This window comes from Corythoichthys intestinalis, chromosome 20, assembly GCF_030265065.1.
Source record: "Corythoichthys intestinalis isolate RoL2023-P3 chromosome 20, ASM3026506v1, whole genome shotgun sequence".
In the NCBI taxonomy this organism is placed as follows: Eukaryota; Metazoa; Chordata; class Actinopteri; order Syngnathiformes; family Syngnathidae; genus Corythoichthys; species Corythoichthys intestinalis.
Window position 1 is genome coordinate 26,176,732 of NC_080414.1, and position 20,111 is coordinate 26,196,842.

At 39.1% G+C, this 20,111-nt stretch overlaps 1 protein-coding gene across 8 annotated transcripts in view; it reads right to left on the reverse strand.

Annotated features, from left to right (window-relative positions):
- LOC130908431 (microtubule-associated protein 4) overlaps nt 1-20,111 on the reverse strand; it is a 128,233-nt gene that overhangs the window by 92,374 nt on the left and 15,748 nt on the right. For all 8 annotated transcript variants that reach the window (XM_057823840.1, XM_057823849.1, XM_057823844.1 and 5 more), the window contains exon 2: nt 3,621-3,809. In XM_057823840.1, the coding sequence (XP_057679823.1) occupies nt 3,621-3,807 (187 nt within the window). In that variant the 5' untranslated portion in view covers nt 3,808-3,809. The remainder of the gene's footprint in view (nt 1-3,620; nt 3,810-20,111) is intronic.

Here is a 20,111-nt window from a genome sequence, read left to right on the forward strand (position 1 = left end):
AGTCTAAATTGTAAGTACTGATAGGATTTTGAGTTTTTGCAGTGTTCAAAATAAATGTATGATACCTGCTGTATTGGAGCACATTAGGGACCAGTGCTACTTGGTGTTTTATTCAGCAATGACTACTGAGCTAAAACTGACAGTTAGCTTTATTATGTTTTAATTTTACACCCTCCTCACTCTACAGCGCTGTGTTTTTACAGATTAAATAAAGCCTGTATGTAAGACACGTTAGCCCGCATCAACAGTAGTCATAATCAATCGAAACCTAGCCCTCCGAAGGGCTAACGTTATGTGAGTGAGTGACAGTAACGTTATATTTATTAGCGATGAGAAGTCTCCTGCTTAAAGATGGTGGCTGTTTACTAACGCTGCCCATAAGCGGCCGAGTCTGTCATTTTCCATCTAGTCCTAAATACATACGATATCTATGAGACGCATCGAACACTACCTGCTACCACACTAGTATCCTGCGGGTGTAGTTTTTAGCAACGTTGGCGAATTTTGTAGCGGCTGTCAGCTGCGTTAAGTTTTTTTTTTTTTTTTGAAGCGCAAGTCCCTTTATTAAAACAAAAACGGGGAGCTATCCAAGAATAGGTCCATTTATGTGGTATACCAGACTATCCCAAGACTCAAACCAAAGTACTGTCATGAAATTCTGATGTGCGATTTCATTTCAAAGATTTTTTATTTTCATGTTCGTTCATGCTGATGTAAATGTCCCTCTGAAGTGGACCCATTCTTGGATAACAAAAAAAAAAAAAAAAAAAAACGGGTTATTTTTTAAATAAAGAGACTGGTACTCTGAAGCCACCGCGTTGCATTACCGTAATGCACAAAATGCAAACAATGGTCCAAATGAGGGACGGCTAGCTTGACTTTGTTGTTTCCTTGTGAAGGCTGGCCTGACCGCAGTAGTTTTGCAGGTTAGAAAGTTCACACAATTTAATTTTATGCTAACTCTGATGCAGGCCGGACTTTCAGTAGCAAAACTAGAGATGTTTCTCCCACCTCTACAACTTTGATGTCTTATTACATTACCTCCAGAGGCTGCTGTTGGCTGAAAAAACTTCTAATATCCCTCCTCTTCGAGGGGGCGAAGGAGGCGGCATGTTGTCGACATGAATCTGTCGGAGCTGTGTGACTGTGTGTGTGTGTGTGGGGGGGGGGGGGGGGGGTCCAACATGCGTTTGAGTGTAAAAAAATGGACTGGCACATTCAGCAAGGGAAAAGGGATAAATGTAACAACAATATATGGGAAGACAATCTAAATTACCTATAAAACTGAACTCATTATATAATGGAAGTAATGTTGCTTAAAAGTTGGTGAGGACAATTCGAGCTTTCTGAAAAGTTGGTAGCGTTATGTCCCTACTTTCCCTATGCAACCCTACGCCTTTGCTAAATAGCAACCCCTTTTATGTACATTACTGTATGTCCAAATATAGAAGCTATAATGGACACACATCTAAACGCATCCCTTCAATTTAAAAAAAAAACTCTCCCTAGTTGAACCGCAAGGTACATCCATGACAACCTAGAAGTGAATTAAAACTGGGTTTTCAGGGAAGCCTTGAAAAGTTTAGAGACCAAACTAGGCAGTCAAGACAGTTATTGTTGGGATTTCAATACAATATCTGTAGCCAGAAGTCATAAACGCGTACATGAACAGACCTACAACAATCCATTTTATTTTTTGCTTTGAAGATTATTATTTTGGGCAAAGAAATTTAGTTGAACATTTGAAAATAGTGAGAGAATTTTCTCTGTTGGGTTAAAACTTGACCCAGGAACATCTGGCTGATAATTGCTCATTGGGGACACAAGTCTATAGTATCCACATAATCAGCAATCTGGTATATTCAAAGCCGCTAGTCTGTTTATCCGCAGACTATACGCCCACTGGCTGAATGACATCCAAGAAGATACAGAATGGCAGCCAGGGTCTAGCAGTGCCTGATACCATCCGGCATTTAAGGGCATCTGCGGTTCATGAAGTATTACATAAAACAAATTATAATGCTTATGCGTGCTCAGGGTATAAAAGAAACAGATGAGGCCACCTGTTCAGGAAAAATGATTGCCAGATGACATTTGGGGGGACCGCAAACGTCAAGAGTTGCCACTGTATTAACTAGCTACAAAAATTAGCATGCATTAGTGCAGTTAACAAGTCAAACAAGGGAATACAAAAAATGTATTTTAGTAATAAACTAATGAATGGCTTTCAACACAAACAGGTGACCAGAAATTACTAAAATAATAAATTAATGAACCAGTGTAAGAGAATTTAACATACAGTTGGTTGTCAAGAATTTAAGCACGACTTACAGAGAATATGGAACATGGTCAAACCATTATAACTGGAGGTGTTAAATATTTACCCCTGCATAATGACAAAAAGTAATATATTGTATTTTTCGGACTATAAGTCGCACCTGAGTATAAGTCGCACCAGCCATAAAATGCCAAACGAAGAGGAAAAAAACATCTATAAGTCGCACCGGAGTATAAGTCGCATTTTTGGGGGAATTTACTTGATAAAATCCAACACTTAGAACAGATATGTCATCTTGAAAGGCAATTTAATATAAAAATACAATAGAGAACAACATGAACAGAACACAATACAGCGAGCTAAACTCCCAAACGACGATGCTGGACGTCCGTATAATTTGGTGAATCAATTTCATCCTCGAGACCAAACAGGTTCGCATCAACGTAAATAAATGAGAAATAGGTGCTATGACAGCAATGAAACAAACGGTTAGCATGCGTTCGCTAGCATTAGCACATCGTTCAAACAACCACACAAATGGCTCTAAGGTTCCGATCGCAGGTGGAAAACACACAACAACAACAGAAAAGACGATACACACAAGTGTTGCTTCTGTAGAGATATTTTACAAGGATAAACAATGAACGTAGGTTCGCAGCAGTCTCTCTCTCTCTCTCTCTCTCTCCCTCTCCCCCCCCCACTCGCTCAAAGACACTGCGTAGCTGTCCGTTTTCTTCTGGCTTGTGAGCGCTCTCCTTCGTGTTAACAAGTGCGAGTGCGCCCCCACGTGGGCGTGAAAGCGCCACAAACTAAAAGCATGCATTTCAATATAAAAAAGTCAATAATAAAATTGAACACACATTGCCAAAGGCAGAACGCGAACGTGGCCATAGCCATTAAGTTATTCAGATAACTATAGCATAAAGAACATGCTAACAAGTTTACCAAAACATCAGTGTCACTCCAAAACACCAAAATAACATCGCAAGTTGTACCCCCAGCCAAACTATGAAAAAAAACTGCGACTTATAGTCCGAAAAATACGGTACTATAACAAATTTGCAATCGCCCCATTGTAGTAAGAACAAAGTTTGTTTGTTGTTTACCTTTCTACAGTTTTAAGCCTAAGTAGTGATAGTACGATGAATCCAGGAAAGTATGGTTGGGCCCATACAGATCACGGATTATCACTGATGGTTGACACCTTTAACAGCAAGTATGAAAAAATAACCAGTAGCTGACTGTATATCAAATTTAGATGTTGTTGGTCATAAATCTAAGCATTGTCTCAACTTCATGTTTAATGTAATTGTCACTCATCATACAAGAAATGTGTACTCACCTGTACTAGCTTCATCATTGTCCAGAAGAGGGATATAGTCAGTCTTGCCTACAGTCTCCCCTATTTGATCATCGAAGGTTTCCGCCTCCAGCTGAGCCACAAAGTCCCTTTCCACCCGGCTTTCCTGACCCTGCTGCGGACCACTGTCCACCAGAGCGTCGCTCAGACTCAGGTCTAACTCCGCCATGGCTGTACATAGAAGAACCAAAAAAGAAAATATTGTCAGCAGAATGAAATACAAAATGTATATGTATCGTATTTTTACATACAGTATACAGCCTCATGCTTAAGGTAAATACAATCTACAATCTATTTAATTTTAATGAAGGATCCAAATCGGGACAAAAATCGGAACAATCCAGTGCATCTGGACTGGATACAAAGAGAGTTTGAGTGTGTTACAGTCTGCTGTGCAACAGAATAGTAAGAATACAGTGGTACCTCAATATATGATCGCTTTGAACTGGTTTGACAATACGGCCGGTAGAATGTCTACGATCTCGCCAGTCTTTATAAGTTAAGGTGACAATTATGATGATTGTAACATCCATCCATCATCTTCTGCTTGCTCCGGGGTTGGATCACGGTGGCAGCAGCTTTAACAGGGAAGGCCAGACTTCCCTCTCCCCAGCCAATTCAATCAGGTCCTCCGGCAAGATCCCAAGGCATACCAGCGTGTCCTGGGTCGTCCCCGGGGCCTCGCGTCGGTGGGACATGCCCGGAACACCTCTCCAGGGCAGAGGTTACGCTAGACTTTTTCGTTGTCTGTCATTTTGACTGACAGGGTCATAAAAATCCGGTCATAATCTATTTTTACCCGTCACTTAAATTTTTTAAATGATAATAATGACATATTCAATAGTATTTAGTTTTCATTCATTTTTAATTAATATTCTGTCCGAACAAGCTTAACAGAGAATCCACACCGTGCCATCACACATCAAGCAGATGAATATGTAACTTTTTCTCCGCAGTGACAAAAACAGCTGACTGTGGCCCCAGTAGGTAGGCTACATATGGAACAATGAAATTAACAGTTCACCTGCTGTGGCCTGAACGCAGTCTCACACCTTTCTCCTGGTGCGCATGGACTTGAATTGCGTGCCCGCTTGTGCATAATCACATGTCTCAAGAAGAAACTTTTTTGAAGAAACTTCGGAAACTCTTGACATTTTTCCGAGTAAGGCCAACGACGTCATGCATCAAGAGAGACAATAGCTAATTAATATGCTCATTCGCCACCCTGTGGTCTGGGGTGTGAATTGCAACCTGTCAAAATGACAGATGGACTTCAGTTTTTCCCGTCACCGTTTTAAAAAAACGGTCAACGACGGAAAATATTCGGTTAACGCGACCCCAGCTCCAGGGAGGCGTCCAGGAGGCATCTTAACCATATGCCCGAGCCACCTCAGCTGGCTCCTCTCAACACGGAGGAGTAGTGGCTCGACGCAGAGTCCCTCCATAATGACCGGGCTTCTCACCCTATTTCTAAGGGAAAGTCCGGAACCCTGCGGAGGAAACTCATTTCGGCCTCTTGTATCTGGGATCTTGTACTTGACCTACATCTCCTGACCATAGGTGAGGGTAGGAATGTAGATCGGCTGGTAAATCGAGAGCTTCGCCTTTCAGCTCAGCTCCTTCTTCACCACTATGGACTGGAACAGAGTCCGCTTTACTGCAGACGCTGCACCAATCCGCCTGTTTATCTCCCGCTCCCTCCTACCCTCACTTGTGAACAAGACTCCAAGATACTTGAACTCCTCCACTTGGGGCAGGATCTCATCCCCGACCCGGAGAGGGCACTCCACCCTTTTCCGACTGAGGACCATGGTCTCGGATTTGGAGGTGCTGATCTTCATTCCAACCGCTTTTCACTTAACTGCGAACCGCTCCAGTAAGAGTTGGAGGTTACGGCTTGATGAAGCCAACAGCACCACATCATCTGCAAAAAGCAGAGATGCAATGCTGAGGTCACCAAAACAGACCCCCTCAACGCTTCGGCTGTGCCTAGAAATTCTGTCCATAAAAATTATGAACACAATCAGTGACAAAGGGTAGCCTTGGCGGAGTCCAACCCTCACTGGGAACGAATTTGACTTACTGCCAGCAATGCGGACCAAACTCTGACACCGGTCGTACAGAGACCAAACAGCCCTTGCCAAGGGGCTCGGTACCCCGTACTCCCGGAGCACCCCCCACAGGAATCCCTGAGGCACACGGTCGAATGCCTTCTCCAGATCCAAAAAACATATGTAGACTGGATGGGCGAACTTCCATGCACCCTCAAGGACCCTGACGAGGGTGTAGAGCTGGTATTATTGTAACATCGTCCCAAAAAAAAAAAAAAAAAAAAAAAAAAAAAAATCGCCAGCTTTGCCAGGTTTTTAATCATTTATTTCAGAACTTGTGCAACACAACATGCCTACAGTCGGCCGCAGCTGAACATGAAAAGTGAAAGTAAAAAGTCCTCGCTCACTCTGGCACATCAGCCATGCGATGCATTCAGGTACACTATGCAAAACATAACCGCCACATTAGAACCTGATTCAATATATTATTACTACTACTATTATTATTTTATTAATCCGATTTTATTTATAAATTTTTTTTTTGCTCTGTGTAATTGCTATTTGAAATAGTACCAGCAGTACTTATGGATTTAATGTAGGTTTTCGGGCTGTGGAATGAATCAATGGAATTAAAATGTCGTCTTATGGGAAAATCCTGCTCAACACACGCCCATTTTGATTTACAAACAATGTCCTGGAACGAATTAACTTTGTATATAGAGGTACCACTGTATTTGTGTATAGTTCGTTTTCATGATGATCATTAGATGCATCAATTCAAGATGCATTGGGGGTGCATTGCATTGCGTGAAGTTAGATAAAAATGGGTGAGTCACGGTCACTGATGCAGTATCAGCCATTTATCGACGAATAGAGTCGTACACGAAAACACAAAATAACCCTTGCAGGGAGTTGCCCCTGGAGAAAGCTCAATCAGCCACTACTTAGACACACTGGCATATAAAGAATTGCAGAGTCACACTATGTCATCTTATAAATATAATGCCAGATTATCAATGGTGCCAGCTGGATGCCTTACTTTGCTGCTCAGCTACTGTCTGTATTCATCTTGTCACCATGCTCCCAATCTTCCTGACGTCCCCCATCACCTGTGAAGGCTCTCAGTTAAACTTACACAACCTGAACTTGCTGAAATAGGAAACTCTTTGTCATTCAAAACAGGGTGTGGGTCAACCTGTTGCTCCAGGGCAATAGAAGGGAGCACATCTGATGCAAAAACCCATCCCATCATTTCAGCCTTTTCGAGTACAGATTCATACCGTTTAAACTGTGACTATGGTTAAGGTCTCCTGTGTCTCATCCAACACCTAAAACACCTTCAATAAAAACCTATAAAATGGTAAGCTTTGTCATTTTCACCCATCAATATCTTATTCATTTTGAGCCAAAACGGTGTCAAAAACAGGACTGCTGAACCTAAAATTTAACTCAGCAGCCCCATCTGCTGGTTTACCCTCTGACTACATGTTTATTTTACTATTAGATGCTTTAAATTCCTTTTGGAACGGTTTTACCAAACCTAGACAGCAGCAGAACAGCCATTCTTTACTCAAAAGATGTGAAACATGTCTATGGCTAAAAAGGAACACAAGGTTTGTTTTGCTGATGTCATTCTGAAAAGATACAGTAAAAGCATGTGATTTACTGTATTTTCTAAAATGGGGAATTACATGCTTGAATACCACTGTATAGGTAGTTACTGGAGAGCCTTCCTCTCCCTCCCTTCTTTGTATAAGGGTGTGTCACAGGAAGACTGCCGCATACTGCCTCCACCACAAAGACCATACTAGTCGGAAACTTCCCAAGTCAACATTTTTAACCCAGCATCATCTGCGTCTGTGTATGTTTAGAGAAGTGCATGAGATCTGAAGGAGTCATTGCATCTGAGAGAGAGAAAAATGACATATGATCCTGTATAGGCTAACTTGTTCTCACTGTATTTATTTTCATGATCATCATTAACTTGTGGCCGCTTTTTTTTTTTTTTTATACAGCTTTTGGTAGCCACATCCTGCTCCCAGCTTTGGTGTGGCCACTCGGAAACAATCTGGATTCAGCAGGGGAAGGAAATCAGTGAAAAAGGCACTTTCCATTGTGTTGTCTGCTTAAAAAATGTGAGTGTGCCTTTGCGCATGCGTTTGTGGATTACTCATGTACAGTTGCATGTATGTGTGTGTGTGTGTGTGTGTGTGGTTTGGCTCATTCTAGTTCATGGGAGAGAGAGTGTTTGCCGGCTGCCAAAAAAAGCAGAGGTGAAGGTTAAGCTGCTTTTTAATCTGCTTCCCAACACATCACTATTGTATGTAAACAAAGATATACCAAAACAAGTACACATAAATTAAAAGATTTTAATAACCTGATAGTTCCCTAATCAGGATGTCTCGCTGCAATACTTGTAAAATAAACAGATGGATGATGAGTTGTCTAAAAGCAGATTAACTAATTCAGCACCACAAATTGATGCATTTACAATCCAAATGCTGTATGTCAAATACATACAGTATATTCTTATGTTTTGTGCCTTTTTTTCTCTGGGAATTATTGTCGCAGTGTCTGGAGCAGTTACCTGTACTTTGAATTCATACCTTGCAGACCAGGTAAATTAAATGTAACTGCCAGAAGAGGGAGATGCACCATTTCTGCATTTACATCGGACCGGTTTGCTCCCTCTCACACATAGCAAGGAATGGGTTTAGCTGAAAAAATTTACACTTGAAAATATAATGTAAACCACATCATGCCATGCAAAACCAAAACCAGCAACAAATAATCCATATACACAACTCTTAAATATCACAACATGTCCATGTGGATTCTCGCTCAACTACGTTGTCATCAGCAATAGCCAAACCGAGGCAATGGGACTCTCTTGGTTGCAAAGACTTTACAACTTTAGGATTTATTCGCATATCCCTTTCAAACAGAATACACTGAAAAGGGACACCTTATTTAGGCAAGGCAAGGAGAGGCAAATTTATTTGTATAGCACAATTCAACACAATGCAATTCAAAGTGCTTGACATGAAGTGCATGAAGATCCACGAGCAGAGATAAAATCAGGGCCGGCTCTACGTACGGGGCAAGAGGGGGCAGTGCCCCCTCAATGAAAAATTTTAAGAAGTGCTCCACATATGATACCCACTACACATTTCTGACTGCCCCCCTCATACATGCCTGCCTACAACTGGCCCTGGATAAAATGAGTAATAAAAATCACATTAAATCAAAAGAAAGTTAAAACAAAGACAATTGAAACAAAATAAAATTATACATAAAAATAGAATAAAATCATGAAAAGTAATAACAAATCAGAAATGGGAATAAATCAGAAAATGAATAAAAAGCAAATAGCTTGCAATTTGAAATATACGACTGTTATGAATATGCTGAGATGGAAAAAAAAAAAAAAAAAAAAATTTAAGGAGCTAACACAGGGGTCCCCGACGACCAGGCCACGCAGAAATAATAAACAATTTATTAATAACTGCATTCTGGCCGATTGACTTTGGCCTGTGCCGCTTAACACACCAATATCCCTGTCTACTCTAGATATACAACTACAGGATATGAGGGCGTCATAGAAATGCATTGATTGGACTGTTGGCAGTACATCTTGTTTTGTATATCTATGTGCGCTTGGCCTCGATAATAACGCAGGTCCTCGCCCATCACATTTGTTCCCGGAAATATTTAGGCCCGCACTAGAATGACTGAAAAACGGACGTCTTTGGACAGATTTTTTTACGGGGAAAAGGTAACCTGACGAGCCAGAAGACGAGCCTACAACCTCGATGAAAACAAAATCTATGCTACTTTCCAATCACTAAAGACCCACGAACTGCGAAGGAGTGGATTCGTGACCCGTATGTGAATAAACCGAGTGATTCGAGCATGTCTGTGCAACAGGAATATCAGCTTGTAGAGATCGCAAATGACGGTGACCTAAAATGACAACAACTCTACCGAGGTTCTGGATTAAAGTCATTTTGGAATATCCTGACATCGCTAGGAGAGCACTGAAAACTGTGCTACAATTTCCAAATCGTATCTTTGTGACTCGGACTTCTCTCACTCTCCCATCTCGGGAGATTCAGCCTCTGATTCAGTTGTAATTTCCCTGCACTTAACACGACGGGGCTAAAAACAAATGGTATTTCATATTTGTTGTATTTTTCTGCCGCACATTGCCGGTGTTCTGACAAATTTGGCATGCGCATAATGTTAAAAATGACTGCGAATGCAGCGATTCCAAAGTACACACTACAAACTTTCTTTAAAGAAAGGAATATTAACTTACATTTGCCATGCAGCTGCACACAACAACAGCTCTCTCACTTAACGACTTTGCCGTGTCGTTAAGCATTAATTTACGCCATTTTCGTGTTGCACATGTATGTTTATGATGTAAATGGTTTTTAGCACTGTTGGATAACATTGAGAGTCCAACTGAATATAAAAGAGGGCTTTTTTTCACCGCCACAAAAGCTTTGGGAGCAAAATTTTATAAGGGTGCAAAATTTGACAACACCGGTCCGTGAAAAAAAGACCCAAATCACACCGGTCCGTGGTGCAAAAAAGGTTGGGGACCCCTGAGCTAACAGTTTGAGCACACTTCAGTCCTTCAGGTAACTTGTTCCAGAGGTAAGGAGCATAAAAACTAAATGCAGCCTCACCCTGCTTGGTTCTTGTTCTTGGAACATACAGGAGGCCGGTTCCAGATGATCTTAGAGGTCTAGATGCTTTATAGGGATCCAACAAATCAAGCATGTAGTATTTGGTCAAAGGCCATCATTAAGTGTTTTATAGACGAGCAGTAGTATTTTATAGTCTATCCTTTGACTCAGTGGAAGCCAGTGTAACGATTTAAAAACCGGTGTAATGTGGTTCAGTTTCCTTGTATTTGTAAGGACTCTGGCAGCAGCATTCTGTACTAGCTGCAGTTTCCTGACTGATTTTTTATTAAGACCTGTAAATATACCGTTGCAGTATTTAAATCTACAGTAAATGAATGCATGCATAAGTTTTTCCATGTCTTGTTTTGTCAGAAGCCCCTTAATTCTGGCTACACTTTTAGGTGGTAATAAGCACATTTAGTGACGAACTTTAGATGGCTATCAAATTTTAGGCCTGAGTCAATAATTATGCCAGAATTTCTGACTTCATTTGGAGCTGTAAGTGACATTGTGCCATGGTGGAGACTAAGGGACTATAATCATGCGGGGACACACAAATGTAGAGTTCTGATTGACACAAAGAAATCCCTATGTCAATAAGATGTGAACCACTGAAGAACGGTGTCAGTTAGCCCTACCCACTGTTCCAATCTGCTGAGTAGTATGTTGTGGTCAACTGTGTCGAATGCGGCACTGAGATCCAACATTAGCAGAACAGACGATTTGCCTGCGTCAGTATTCCTACAAATATCATTTAGGACTTTGATAAGCACAGGCTCGGTGCTGTGTTGTGGCCGAAATCCAGACTACGATTTACAATGACTTGGTACAAAAAAATAATAATTAGATGCATGATGCAACTGCGACAATTGCTTACTACAAAAAAAGGTGTGGGCAGTGAGTATCTGGTGTTAATTTCACACCATGATCAAGGCTGGCAGCATTCCACCTGTTACGCCTTAACAAATTCCCAGGTTGACTATGTGACCTCCATTTTAGGTTAGTGAAACAAACAAAACATTTTGAAAAGGGCGCAACACTGCAATCAGCTATACTGTATTGTGAGCCAAATCAGTAACACAAATCGAAACTACTCATTCCAACCAATATCAAGCATTTAGCTTCAGAACCTGTTCCTTGCAGTTAGCAGTGCCCTGTTAACAGTTGATGGTTATACGTCTGCGAAATACAGGGCAAAAATTTTATTATCCTTACATTACTGCTTTGTGGACCTATAATTATGAGAGCTAACATAGCCAGAACGCTGGGGTAAAATGGCAACGTGACTGAAATGTGGCTTATGACATCGGTGAAGGTCAGACAATCAACTAGTTTAAAAATAAAATAAGGCTGCAGCTATCAATTATTTTAGTAGTCGATTAATCGATGAACTAGTCCGAATAATCGAGTAATCGGATAAGGAACATAAGTAATCGGATAAGGAACATAAAAAATTAAAATACCTGTGTATACATACATGTATAACAAAAGAACAACTGGCTAACTTACATAGCAAAAGTCTGCTAGCTTAAATGCTATAAAACGAAAACTTTTTTTTTTTTTTTTAAACAATGCTCCTAACAAATGGTTCAGACACATATTCCCACAAAAAGCGGCTAAATATACTTTACGAATGCATAAAAAACATTAGCTCAAACAAAACTTTAGCTTACGTTGGTCTTAACAGGGAGCAGCTGGATTCAGCCACGTGAAATGAGGCAGACTGGAGGGCAGTGTATCCACCCAAATGAATAAAACTCAATGCAAACACTTTCAAAACAAAGCATTACAACGCCATTTTAACGAATACTCCAAGCAGCAAAATTTAATTTGAATATTTTTTCTAATCGAATACTCGAGTTAATCGATTAATCGTTGCAGCACCAAAGTACAACTTCAACGCTGTACTAAATGTGAACACCAATACTTATTCTGTGTAAATACGCTCATCACTGACTCACAGTCAGCTTTACTCGTAAGTAAAATGCATACATTTGAGTTGAGTTATGAATAATATTTGAATTTAACTTAATACCACTTCAAACAAGGGATAAAGCCACAGAGTGGATTCATTCTTTTGTGACACAGTATGTCTGCTTGAAACTACAATAAGGGGAGAATGTCGCATTTCTCTAAACATTTGTTCCTTCTCACTCTTCACTTCTCGGGTGATCTCTTAGACCTCTCGAAGGCATCTCTGGGGGAGGGGCTAACTTGAACTTATGTGTGGACTGATTTACAACCAAATTAGTGTATTTCAATTCCTAATCACTTATTGGGGAGTGGCTTGGAAATGTAGAAGTCAGAAGCAATCTATAGAGATTTAGTTGCATTTTGTGTGCAATTTTGTCATCTAGCTCCTGTTTTTGTGTTCATACAGCTGAACTTAACTCCTCTTCACAAGGGATCCCTCAAAAACAGGGTGAAGCACATCTATATAAATGCTACCCCACCCATGTTGTTATAGTTCACCCTTTAGGACTTCTTCACAACTTTATAACAAGCCGCCTTATGTCCTGTGGAGATCTTTTACTGATATTACTGAATTTCACTGAATTTCTGAGGGGGGAAAAAGACCATGTCAACAAGCTCTACTTAGAAAACACTATTTTGTTAGTATACGGTCACTTTTCTTGATAAGAAAAGGAGGGGAGTGTCTCAAAGAAGAACGAGCATAAAGTGGAAGCAATGTCACATTCTGAACTGTAACATTTTACTGTTATGAAACGCAGTTCGTTTTTGATAAACAATCCTATGATTCAATGATGTTACTTTCAGGAAAAATGCAACAAAAATGTGCCATTAACATGACTGTTAATTATAACAATAGGTTGCATTTACAAAAAATGTTTCATCATGCTATTGTGTGCTTTTGACATAGAAAACCAGTCAATAATTGGATATAAATCTTGGTAAGTATTCTTCCCATCTGCGCATGCAGGATGAACCTTGTTCAGTTAGATCATGAAAGGAGATGGGGGCAGGGTAGTAATAAGAGACTGTCATGTGATACCTTCTCACACCATGTAAATCACAACTACATGAAGACCAATCTGCAAACTGGGAAGGAGGGGGGAAAAAAATCCCTCCCAATTCTATAATGATTTGCCAAGCAAAGATTGAAACCCGGTACATTTTGCCAACACGGGGACTGTAGGAAAAATAAACTATTGAACAGAATTCATTAAATAACCACATAGAGCCCTGATAACATTTTACTTTCTCATGAGAGTTCACACATTTCCATCTAAACTGCCCATGTGTCCAGCTGCCACACTAATCTGAGTAAGATGCTATCACTAACATTCCACGTAGGCCAGTCACCGTGGTTGACAATCGCAGCTTTGTCATCTCACTTACATGCACACGCACATGCAAATTGTAAGGTAGGAATCCCAGAAATTCCTTGAATGAAGTGACTGCCATTGTTCAGAACAACTGTATGTGCATCATTTCACAATCTTTAAAAAGATCCGCATCTCCTTGATGCCTGAGTTTAGTTTTGGCTAAATTGCATGAAGAGATTCGAGGATATCGCGATATGGGCAATTTAATATAACAATGTTATACCACAATATAGTAGTCCATGCATGGACACTTAAATTCCCAAATGCTTTACTCTGGCCTTTTGGAAAAAAAGTGATTAATGTTTTTATTGTATTTCTTAGTGACTTACCAATCTTTAAATAAACACACATCATCGTCAATATTGAATTTTAAGGTTGTGGTGAAAATAACAGGGAAAGTAATATTCTGCACCTCGCCCTGTTATCCGCAGACTGTTCTGATGTCTGCGGAAGACGTTGAAATATGCAGTAAATTTCTCGATCGCAGATTCCTGTGGGGAATATCTAATGCTGAATAGGGATTTTATAGGAAAGGAGGAATGCCAGGGATCAGGCCCTGGAACTTCTTAGACTGCAACAACAAGGATGAAAATTACAACACTTCAGTGGCTAAAATAAAGAGTTAAAGAAGGACGGAAAAGAAAGACAGCGCCCATAGGCCTATGGCTTGTTATTAATGCTGGGAGTGGCACAGAGCCCCAAGGCAGGACACACTGTCAGTGTAATAAGACTCATAAGGCATATACAGCAAAAATGTTGAGCCTGCAATTCCTTACATTTCAGCTGTGCCTGTTCAGGCATTACTAAACCCAGTTTTTGTATAACAATGTGTCCGTTATCAGCATTTTTTTTTTTTTTTTTTTTTTTTGGGGAAAAAAAAAAAAATGATGGACTTCCCCCACCCTCATAATAGTTAGTTGAGGTCACGGTAATCTTCACCACCGGAAATACATGTCTTGATAGTATATTGGCCGTTTGAAATCCTAGTAGGGCTCTTCGTTCCCCCAGACAGCTTCTTCAGCAAGTTCCATGGTCAAAACTTGAACAATGGGGCGATTGATCTCTTGGGGTTGTTGCCCCAAGGTTGTGGAATAGCCTGCCCCCTGACATCAGCACCATCACTAATCTAGGCCTTTTTAAATCTAGGTTAAGGTAAAGTAAGGTAAGGTACGACCCACTTTTTTTAGACTAGCTTTTTCTCTCGACTAGGGTAGCCTGGTTTTTAGGGCTTTAATGTGATCGGATTTGATCTGTTTTATTGTGTTTTATTTGTTGTAATGGCCTTTAGACAATGTGTTTTTTTTTCTTCCGAATTTTATTGTACATTACTTTTTTGCCTTTTACTTATCATGTATTATATTTTTCTTTTATGTAAAACACTTTACAGACCTCTCAGGTTTTGCAAATCATTTTGATTGGCTTTTTTATTTTTGTTTTATAAATCCCACCAACCATACTATTTTATCTCTTGGTCATATTAAATATATTCATCATTCATCTATCAATTGTATATGCTGTTTATCCTTGTTAAAAAAAAAAAAAAAAAAAAAAAAAAAAAAATCTGGTAACATCCTCGTTTGTTCACCAGTGGCCCACATTAAAATATTGTATTATTAAGTATACATAAGTATGCTTTAAGCCTGAATGATATATCGTTTAAACATCGCCATCGCGATGTCCGTGTGCGTGATAGTCCCATCGCAAGCACGTGCGATAGTTTTTATTTTTTTTAATCCACATACACCTTGCTTTCTGCTCTGCACAGCCTCGCACCCTCCCTCTCCCAGCCCTTTGTTCCTCTCAGTCACTGCAGCACTTGCTTATTAAAGTTAACGATGGCTTTGATCTGGCCAAAGACTTCACACAAGCATCTGTCAATCATCGTTTAACTTGTTAAACAGTTTCTGCAAGGAAGCCGCACTGGAATGAATGTGTGTGTGTGTGGAGACATTGGAGACATATAAATGCCAGAAGTGATCATGAGGAGTTTGAAATTTCTACATGTCACTCCAACGGTCACAGCTAAGGGAGATAAACAGAAGCATTTAATAAAGCCAAGCATTTATCTACTAAAGTACGTTATTCTTGTTCAAAAATTATTTGGTTGGACAGTTTTGTTTAAAACTGATTATAATTATGACATTTGAAGTGCTTAAAAACCATTTATTTATATACTTATTTTATATTTCTTAAATCACTTTGGGGGAAAAAGTGAGAAAAAACATGTCCTATATGTATCTCTTTCCAATGCTAAATCCGAATAAATACATTGAGCACAACAAACATACACAAAAAAAAAAAAAAAAAAAAAAAAAAAAAAAAAAAAAAAATGGGGGCTGCTACTTCGCGGTTTTTCACTTATTGCGGCGGGTTCTGGTCCGCATTAACCGCAAAAAATGAGGGATTACTGTACACTGTGGTGATGGTGAGTCATCCAAAGTCTTTCCAAACAGCTATTCAAGTCATCTACTGAAAATTTCTTCAAAAAAATATATATATATATACTTTTTTTTTTTAAATATCGCAATATATCGCAAACCCCCCAAAAAATCGCAAAAATAGTTTCCAATATCGTTCAGGCCTAGTATGCTTGTAAAAAAATACGTGTTGTAGTAAAACATTTCATATTCTAATATTTTACAAACCATTAGTTTGAAATGAAGGATTCAGTTGAATAAAATATGTCAAAAGACAATGCACACACACCTTTACAAGCCTGTTATATAATAGAGGATAAAGTGCGCGTTGTTAAAGCTTCTGAAAAGCACAGAATCTAAATTAATGGCCAAATCTCTTAAGGATAATTACACTGAAGGTTCAACAAAAAGTCAAACAGAGACTTCTGTAAATGTAATTATTTGGGTGTGGGTGCATGCAGGAACCAGGATAGGTTAAATTGGAACAATTCAACTTCTTTGATTATGTGAACAACAGACAACCACACATGACGAAGTGGTACTTAGAAAGTCTACCAAGAAAATAAATAGTGCTTATTTGAAAATAAAAATATTGTTGAATAACATAGCCATTATGTAAATAGCAGAATGACTTGTTTTTGCAATGGCTTTTTCAACATAAATAAAAACTAAATAAACTAAATAAAAAATTATGATTGCAATTATTTAACGTGAATTCTATAAATAGACGTGCAGAAAGTTATTTTTTGCATAAGAAAATGCCTCTCACGTACATACACACAGCATGGCTATCCTACATGAGGTAAACTGTACATTTAGCATACATAATTTAACACATTCCATAGTATGTAGATTCATAATGCAGAGTATCTGTCCTTGAAGGATTTAAAAGAAAAAGACAAAGTCAATACAAACTACTGATGGATTGAGTTTAGAAAAGATAAACAAGACCTGCTAAGTAAAATGTTGTGCTTTGCATCAAATACTGTCTAAGTAATAATCCACGCACCACAGGATACAGAAATTCACTGTGACCGGTAACCCATAGAGGTTTTACTTGTGCTACAAGTGAAAATGTTATCGCAGAGTAGGTGTGGGCGATGGAACCTCAAAGTTATATCACAATATTTTAAGGAAATCTGCAATAACGATATTGGAATGAAAATGCTGAAAAAACACGTAATTTAAATTGGGAATAATAGCATTTTTACTGAACACAATAGTTAAGCCACCAAAGTTTAATACAATTGCATCACAATGAAAATGGCGCAAATCTAAAGCGATGGATGACTGACAGCTTGAAATGGAAACAAGTAGTGTTTAACTTCAGAAATCAATGTAACACATCAGTCCTTAGTTTTTACATTTTGGCATGGAATAGCAAGACATCAAAGAAAGCTGCAGCTAGTTAAATTATATACAACAATGTAAGAAGTGTAATTCTGTAGAGACGTTTTCCGTAACGTTTGACTGCATAACACTGCAGCATAACTACCGTGATATTTCAAAATTCCTATCACCACCAAAAATACAACGGTAATTAGAGGTTTGCGAAATTTCCGATTCTTAGATTATCCATTTTAGAGATTCCGCCGTGGAAGATTCGTGAACGATACACAAACATCCAAATTCCGAGTATTGAAATATGCCATGTAAAGTGGAACTAAAACACAGTCAGCGCGGTCTTTGGGACACAATGGGGAACGGACAGAGAGTAAACACGAGCGGCGCAGGGTACTGAGAGAGGCGGGCTGCAGCCACTCTCTTAGAACAGCATGCTCAACTCATGCCACTGGATAAAAAAAACAGTAATACCTGACTGCGGCCAACAGCCGCTACGAACAACATAATGCTACGGTAGATATCACATATATATAGAACTAGATGCAAATGACAGACTCAGTGGTGTTAGCACATGAATAGAAAACGAGATGCGAAATGACAGATTCGCCAGCGTTAGTAAACAGGCGCCATCTCAAAGCAGTAGACTTCTCTGGAAGGCTGTTGTCACGAACCTTCCGAGCAAACCTAATTCACTTTTTATCTAAAATACTCCTAAATCGGCAAAATATTGACTTGAATATCTTTAAATGATGAAACAGTTTTAAAACTTTCGCATGTCAAAAGTAGACAGAAGGAAAATTATGGAATAACGGGAGCAATTTTAATAACTTTAACGGTTGATTCACAACATTAAATTAATTAAATGTTGTTTAAAGCTGCTGATACAGAATGGGGACTTGAGTATTTTATTCACAGTTTTCAACTGTTAACTTGATACTGAAATAGTAGTTTATTTCAGCCTGAGAGGATTTTTGTACAATTTTTATAACTAATGTACGAAACATTAAAAGCAGCTGATAGCTGGGGCGGTGCATAAATAATCTATTTAGAATTGAATCGTAGCCGAATCTAGGGCTGCAGCTATCGATTATTTTAGTAGTCGATTAATCGATGAACTAGTTAGTTCGAATAATGGAGTAATCGGATGAGGAAAATGAAAAATACCTGAGCTGAGCCTCAAACGGTATTTAAAAAAAAAAAATAAAAAAAGGATCGAGATATTATTTCAAAAAGATGTCAAAAAAAGGAACCAACAACTTGCTAGTCTTCCACCATAATCTTGTCTCAGTTAACTCTATGGCTGCCATTGAGAGCACTCAATACCAAAGGTGGGTAGAGTAGCCTAATATTTTACTCAAGAATAGCATTACTCCAAAATAATATTACTCAAGTAGAAGTAAAAGCAATCATCCAAAAATGTACTCAAGTACAAGTGAAAAAGTATTCGTTGCAAATAATACTCAATGAGTAAAATTGTTAGTAACTGCTTACAATATCTGATTTTTAAGAATAATTGTTTTTTTTTTTTGCCCTCAGGACAACATCTTTATGAACTGTAATTAATATACTGTACTATAGCCTGTTACATAACCATATTAGGCCAGAAAGATGACACAAAAAACAAGTTCAGACCAGAACGCTTGAAATATCACCTGTCCTTTAATCCTAAAGCATTAGTAATTGTTTTATCTTGCGCCTTGTTGAGATAACAATGTCAGACATTAGTTTTTTGGGACCACGTTATCATGCTGATACAGTATTGGGAACCACTTTTGGAATCAATTCCTTTTTTCTCCCCTCTATGCACTGTTGAGTGATCAAAAAAAAACATCACCCGTCCAAAGAGCACGAGCCTCTAGTAAAGAAAAAATATTGTTACCTTTGAGTGGTATAATTGAGCATGTGGTTATTGTTTTGACGTCTCATTGGTGAAAATGAGAGGAAAAATAAAGTCAATATACAGAATAAAGAGGGAAAAATCTAACGACTCACGAGTAGCCCAATGTGGCGGAGTAAGTGTAGCGTTTCTTCACAAATCTTTTCATTCATTCATTCATTTTCCATGCCGCTCTTATTCAAGTAAAAAGTATTACATTGTAAAACTACTCTAAGAAGTCAATTTTTCTCAAAAAGTTACTCAAGTAAATGTAACGGACGAAATGTAACGCGTTACGACCCACCTCTGCTCAAGGCCCACTCCATTAAGACCGGGAAGGGTGAACGCTCGTTCATTCGAAACCAGAGCATTCGCAGTCCCTCTTTTCAAATTTGGGCCATTTACAGGTCACTTTCTGTTCATTTTAGGGCATTTACAGGTCATTTCTTGTTGAGCTGAAGTCAACTTCCTATTCATTTGGGGACATTCTCGAGTCACTTCCTGTTCTCTCACCCAAAATCAACAGGAAGTGACTTCAAATCAACCTGAAAGGGCCCAAAATGACCTTGTTGCCTGGCATTGGCTACTACTGATGGCCATAGAAATGGGAGGGTCCCGTTTGAAGTGTGAGGGGTTCATTCGCTGCCACCCTCCCAGTTCAAATGGATTGGATGTCTCCTAGTGATAAACTTACAGCAGAAGAAGATAGCTTGTTTTTCTGTTTATTAGTTGTTTTGCAGCACG